Consider the following 7,617-nt stretch of genomic DNA (forward strand, 5'->3'; position numbering starts at 1 on the left):
GGCACTCTTTACTTCTAACAAATATCATACATTAATCCAAAGTCTCTTTATTTCTTCGATAAAAGTATCTTCACGGAAGATGTGTTTCTCGAACCGCTTATCCCTGCTTAATGTATCGTGAAAGACCAATGTCGCTTGCTCGCCCGCGATCCTTTCGAAAATCTTTACTCCGAGTAATCAGTTTAACTGCACTCTGTGGTGAAGAATCACTTCTCCATGGGATATTGCTTAGCGTTCCAAGCGAGTGGATATCGTTGGTTCGACGCGTATACGTGAACGTGCACGAGGCCAGCGGTACAATGAGACCGCGAAACACAGGCTATCCAGACTGGCAAAACGTAATTGGGCCCACAAAAAATGGAGCGGAAACGCCTGGGCCCCATTTACACAGGTCCCGTAACGAGTTCTCTCTCGGCGTTGCTCAATCCGTGCCAGTCGGCTTGCGCGGTTTGAGCGACCTCACCTTAATCAGCGCTGTCACGACTCGTATTTTTACAGCCGTGCAAACCCACAATTTCCGAAAACCATGAAATAACGCTTACTGAACGCGTCGAAACAACATCGATCGCGCGCGACAAAACGACCCTCTCGTCAGTGTCAAAATGAGAACCAAAACCACCCTTGTCGCTGCTTCCCTCATCCGTGAATTCTTTGACTATTCTATTCAAACCGATTTTTTTTCTTAATTAAATGAACGCTGCCTCCGTAATCTAATTATAACAATTCGAAGTTTATAAAAATATGGTTTGTTTAGAAATTACTGAAGAATAATTGATTATATTCGTTTGGAGTACTCGAATAGAGCTTAATTTAAACAACTTTTATTTTCAATTATTCATAATTCATCAATTGCCGCGATCTGTTAATTAACACTTTTGTTCGAAAAGTATCAAATTGGTCACTGTGGAGGTAACAGGGGGAAAAAAAATGCAGCGTAGTATCCAGGTACATTTATGTACACTCGCAAAATTTTGCAACCGAGTTTAACGAACCGCTCGTTTCCTACGATTAAGCGTGCGTTTTTCAACGGCGCGCGATCTTTTTCATCGCTCGGCCGCGACGTGCATTTTCCCTCCCGCTGAATCCCCCCCTCCCCTCCCCACCCGGTGTCTCGCGCTTTAATTTCCAGCCTCGACATTTGCGTAACCCAGTTTCGCCATTGTTCGATTCAATGGTAGATCGTAACGTCCGCCATCCGGATAGGAGATTATAATGCTCGCGTGTACGTGGTACCGCGCATCGTCGCCTCTTCTGTGTGTGTACGTGCGTGTGCTCGCCACGCATACGTGTGCATCATTGCCGCAGACGAAAGTACGCTCGTACGTGTGCACACGTATATGCACGGGAATACATGCGTGCTTGCGCACATAGCAGCGATAAGCGGACGGAGACGCCGGTAGAATTTACAAATTCATCGACTTTCTCCTCTTATCTAAGGTCCCGACCTCAGGAACCGCGTCAGTTTTACACTGCGATACTTTTCTCTTTTCGTCACTGCCAGCATGCCGCAGGTTCGGTCCCGAATACTCGATTTGTCGTGGACAATTATGAAAGCGCGACGAATGTTGTCGGTCTTTTAGCACATATGTAATAAAGAAATGAAAATAGAAGTGAACCCGTTACTTAAAAGTCAATTTGCATCGTCTTTCAAATTTTCAAGTACAAATTGAAACATTGGAAGTGATTTTCATTAAATATAATTAATGCTTAATCAACCATGATAAAATTTAATTAACGACTAAATTTAATCAAAAAGTTGTTTTATTTCTTCCTAATATATTATTTAATTCTTAATTTTGTCACTACGTGTTGCATTAATAAAGGTTACCAAGTTTTTCTTGGATAACGTGACGTCAAGTAGTTACCTTTCTTTTATTTTACAAAAGATTATTACTTGAAAATTTATCAAAATTAAATGTGATGCGTCTATATACTTTTTTTTATATAGGTAATTATTTTAATATATCTCAAAATTGAAATGCAGCACATAATGGCAAACTTAAGATTTAAAAAATTAGGAAGAAATAAGTGAACTTTAATTAAATTTAGAAACATCGATGTTGATTAAACATTAATTATACTTAATGAAGATGACATATCCCTTCCAATATTTCAATTCATACTTGAAAATTTGGAAGACAACACAAATTGATTTTAAACAATGGTCACTTCTATTTTCATTCCTTTATTATACATATAGAAATAACAAAAACTGCTCCAATTAATATTTAAAAAGAATACACATTCTTTTAATATATTGCTTTTAATAATTAAAATTTATTAAAAATTTTCCTCGCAATACTACAGAATAACAATGTGTCATACGAGTAAAATAATATTGCGAGTAGTCATTTTCGGAGCAATTAATATTGAAATTAAAGTTTCCTATAATATGAAATATCAACTGATGTTAAACGAATTTTACCGACACCGTGTACTGAGGTACTCGGTTCGGAGGTACAATAGTTTTGTTCTTGGCACAGCAGAGCACAGCACAGCACGCGCAGAAAACGAGGAGTGTGACTTAACCGGTAAAAGCGTGCGATTCTGATTCTTCCTGCTTCGGATAGCGGATTTTCGATATGGAATTTAATTTCCTACACATGCACGAGCAAATAATCGAAAGAAGGATTCTTAAGCCCATATTCATAATCAATTCATGTGTTTAAGGCACTGTCTCAAGATCTTAAGAAGTCATAAAACAATCATAGAGCCGTATTTAAGACCTTACTCGAAAGATCTTCAAATAAGAACGGATATTATAAATATCGTCTTTAAAAAATAGCAATAAAGGTTCGAAAAAATTCAGGAAAAAGACCTAAACCCAATCAGCTATCTTAATTATGAGCGACGTTTCAATGAAAATATGATTGATGATTGAATTACTTGAAAATCACGAATCTCTATTATTATTGCTGATAAAGGCTACCTAAATCTGTTGCCTACCTATGACCGAAATCCAAACTTGGCGGAACAGTACCGAGTTACCATATTTGCATTGATGTCGTTGGAACGGTATTACTGCTCAATACGGCAATTCTCAGCGATCTCCACTTGCGTTTCTCGACTCTCTTCGTAGGTGACACTTCGTCCAGTCATCTATTACGTCCGCGTAACGCGCGGTACGAGACCCTGCCCGGCAACTCTTCAAGGCCCAAATAGAAGAAGAAAGAAGAACGTGAGCGTAAGCGCGAACGTAATCCGGCCTGCCGGCTAGGTACGGATTGACCCTGAACTTCAGCCGCGCTGCTTACTAGCATTTCCAGTAGCAACCAGAAGCAGCGACAGCAACGTCGGCAGTGTCCGTCCAGCAATGATTTCCTTATTTAGCAATTTTCTCAGTATCGCCCCGGCAACTTTATTACGCATGCGAGCGAGCGTGTACGGCTGTGCCACCGCATCGTAATTTTTACCTGAAGAACTTGCTCTTTTTTTTTTTTTTTTTTTTTCCAAATCGTTTCTGACTTCTCTCATTACGGATAAATATCTGTCATGATAGAGACAGCGGTACACGCACGCGAAAGGCTCGTTATGAAAAAAATTGATGTCTCGTTTAATTTATTACGTGCGACTGCATGATCGTAAAAACGAACGTATATGCATACATTTTAATGCGAAGAAAAACAAAAGAGACAGAAATGGAAGATTTGATGTATTGCCTTTGCTTTCGTCTCCTTTTTTTATTCAAGATATTACTCTCCTTTTAATATAATATATTAAGATGAAGATAAAATAATTGTATTAGTTTAAGTGCTACTCGGTCTACTATGCGCTAGGCTTTCAACGAAATAATTTTCTTATGCCAAGCGCTGTTACAGGTAGATATAAATTTTCCAGTTACGTAATGCGGCGCTTTGCGACGTCTAATACGAAAGGAATTCGTTACAACGAGACATTACGATGAGTGTTATCTGAGAATAAATAAACGGTAGCCCACAGCCGCGAATCTATATGCATGCCTAATGTCGAATTCGACGGGAACCCGTCGCGCTACTTTCGATGATTTAAAATTCAATGATAGATTCAGCACCTTCTTCGGGACTCTTACCCAAGGTCTTTCCTTTCGAATTCGATCGAACAATCGACTGAAGGTCATGGCAGCAAATGCGAGATGCTCTTAGATCGTACTACACGTCATTACTTCATCGCTCTATAATCCCGAGTTAACACATTTTAAGATATTTTACAATGGAATAAAATTTACCTACGTAAAGTATTCACTTTTTGATTATCATATTAAACGTTTTTGAAAATAATTCGAAAAATGTATTTATGTGAAAACAATCATTGTATAAATCTGCATACAAAACATAAACAAATCAGGCTGCATTGGAAAAGATGCTTTAAATAATTTTAACACTGCAATTATTACTCTCGTGCGTTAAATTAGAGAGAATATATCGATAAATTAATATAATAATTATCAAAATTATATTTGTCGTATATATCTTATATATTCTCTCGATAATATTACAATAAATGTAAGATTAATGAAAGTATACGACAAACTGGTAAATGATAATTTTCAGTATTAAACAGATCATAATCTTGAGACACGTTTGACATTGCGGAATTCATTTCATAATATTAGTTATACGTTTGCTCCTTTTGAGAACATAATGTGAAACCGGACTTTCTCTCTCTCTCGACTTCCCTTGAGAAACTGAAGGAATGCTCGATCAGCCGTTAATTCTTAGCCATGGCCGCGTTAAACTGTTGCAAATCTTCGACACGGATGAATGGGATATTTCTTACGCGCTCGATATTGTATTAGTCAAATATTTTTTTTATAATCAGTATTACAAAATTATGTCGTAACAACAATCCATCAATTGTTTTCTGAAACAAGTGCTAATTAGGAGCGAATTATGTTCGATTGACCGACACTTGGTGAAAAAATATTAAATAGAACCGGATTCTGTAGCAAAACAAGTTGTTTCTCTGATAGTTAATAGGATCAGAAGAATTTCTAGTAATAGAAAACAGGTTTGTAAGTCACATTCGAAAATCATATACCTACAATTACATCATAGTTTATATTACATAATATTAATTAATTATATTTTGTGAAAGAGTATACAAAATATATTAAATATTCGAGAGCTTTTATTCGATGCATCGTTATTAATAAATTTATGAAAGTATTATATAAATTTAATGTTGTATGAAATATTAAAATTCATAAAGAAGATAATTTTTTTTTTTTTTTGTAATTTTTGTGAAGTTGTAGGAAAATCAAAACAGATATAATTAAATATACGTGAAAATAAAATAAATGAGGAATTTAGACCGTCTAACTAGATAATTGCATAGTATACATTAAACATGTTCGACATGGTCAACTGAGAGCTGCGTAGATGTAAGAGAAACGTTAGAAACATGATCTTGTGACACGTCAGTATCTCTTCCGCCGTTTCTTGAAGAACCAAGACACGAAAGGAGGAAATTAGTGTAACGAAGCTGTCATCGCAACACGCAAGACCACTTATTGGGTTAAGGACGCGGGATGCATTTTTTATCACATAATTTCTTACTATAATTGCACGCTATGTCTATATGATAGACGATTTCATTTTTTTTTTAATTTATCAATAAATAATTTATGTGTGTAATTAATTATTAATTTATCGCAAAGATTTTTATCATTATGATATCAAATATTCGATATCATCAGTCATATTTTTTATTTACAAATGTTATTTTAAAATCTTTTTAAATCTGTTTTTGGAATCTTTTAAATCTAAATTTTTCAAATCTTTAGATTTTTTTTTCTACAAAAAGTAGTTTAATCAGAGGCACATGCCACCTATCGTTTATAAATTTTGATAATTTGATCAAAAACTATTGACAAAAATTATACTTTAATATGCCTCATTATTTATCTGTTTTTATTTTTTTTTAATTAGTTACATAAAGATCCTTCTGAATAATGATTATCCTCTAAGTTTGATATTTTCAACTATTAAAAAAAGACTTTACAAAAAATTTGATCTTTTTAATGCTGATGATTTCATTATTGATAAACAATTAACAACCAAAGAAGATATTAATAATAAAAAATATTTTTTTGTATACCATTTATTCCTAATATTTCCACAAAAATTAGTATGCTCTTTAAAAATGTACCATTTTGACGTATGGCTTATAGAGGCATAAGCTCAATGGATTTATTAAAGTTCAGAAAGATGTGCTACCTCAATCTTCTTAATCTAACGTAGTAGTATATAAGATTGACTGTAATGATTGTGATGCATCGTATGTTGGACAGACAAGTACATGCGGTTTCACCCAACATCGGATAGACTTATTTTATGATTTCAATTGGGACAACGCACATATCTTAGACAAAGAGCAAATTCTACATAAAAGATTGTTATTAGAGATGATACCCATTAAAAAACAAAAATAAGGTCTAAATTTACAAAATGATACACTTTCTCTTCACCCGTTATATATTGATCTATTTTCAGAGACGTAATGCTTCCAACCTATATCGTTTATACTTTGTTATTTATTATTTATATATTTTTACTTATTGTCTCTGTAAGTACATGTTCTGTTGTCCAATGTTCCTCTCACTTTTCATTTTACTTCTGTCTACCAAACAGTCATGTCGTGTCTAATATCTTTAAAATTTTGTTTCATGTAAGTGAACCAAAAATTGAATTCTTACTGTTATTTATATTAACTTTTTAATTTATTCTTATTTGCATTACACAGTAAATTGAACAGTTTAATGGAACATGTGCAACAAACCTTATAAAAAATAGTTCAATCTTGACAGTCATATAAGTTTTTTACCATTTTTTGTGCATAATCTCTTGTTAGCATTTTTTAATTATTTTATAACTCTTGATTTATTTGGTTTTTTAAAACAGAATATTTTTCTTTTTAGTTAACTTAGTAATTTAATGATTAACTCGGACATCACCACCACGTTTTTTCTTGTTTTTTATGTTATTAGTTTATATTTGTATGCGCTACCATTATTTAATTTTGTTAATATATCTTTTATACTGAAGAGGACCTTGACCGTAGGTCGAAACGTATACGTTTAATATTCACACTTTTAATAAATGGTTTTATAATAACACACTAATAACCAGTGTCGGCTCAAATTAGCATTTTATTTATTATTTTTTAGAATTTTCTTTAGAGCCTATTGATTTTATTATTTTTATTTCTTTCCTTACGAATGACATATTCAAATTTTAGATTAACACAGAAGCCTATCCGATCATAGATATTAATATTTTTCTTACTCTTGTTTCAGACGATGTATTCTGACGGTCTCCTGACGCTCCATTATGGAAAACATCCAGCGACCTTGGCCGCAGAGGTCGGGGCCTGGTACAGCGGGGACCGTCACGTAGATGTAACCCTGGCATGCGACGATGGGTCCGTTGTGAAGGCCCATCGTGTCGTTTTGGCAGCTGCCAGTCCCCTCTTGGCTAGTCTACTTCGGAATCCTGCCCTGGACCACGTGGTTCATTTATCAGGCGTCCGAAAGACTCAATTAAATCATTTGTTGGAATTTTTATATAACGGAGAAGCGTTGATACCGGTATGCATTTTAAATTACGCTATATTTTTTTATATATTTATATATATATATAT

General features: G+C 34.5%; 1 protein-coding gene across 2 annotated transcripts in view; it reads left to right on the top strand.

The window, feature by feature from the left end:
• The window catches only part of LOC108754864 (transcription factor Ken 2), a 33,702-nt gene that overhangs the window by 24,124 nt on the left and 1,961 nt on the right, over positions 1-7,617 (top strand). For both annotated transcript variants that reach the window (XM_018497498.1, XM_018497507.1), the window contains exon 2: positions 7,274-7,564. In XM_018497498.1, coding sequence (XP_018353000.1) covers positions 7,277-7,564 — 288 coding nt within the window. In that variant the 5' untranslated portion in view covers positions 7,274-7,276. The remainder of the gene's footprint in view (positions 1-7,273; positions 7,565-7,617) is intronic.

The sequence above is a fragment of the Trachymyrmex septentrionalis genome, unplaced genomic scaffold, assembly GCF_001594115.1.
Source record: "Trachymyrmex septentrionalis isolate Tsep2-gDNA-1 unplaced genomic scaffold, Tsep1.0 scaffold121, whole genome shotgun sequence".
Lineage (NCBI taxonomy): Eukaryota > Metazoa > Arthropoda > Insecta > Hymenoptera > Formicidae > Trachymyrmex > Trachymyrmex septentrionalis.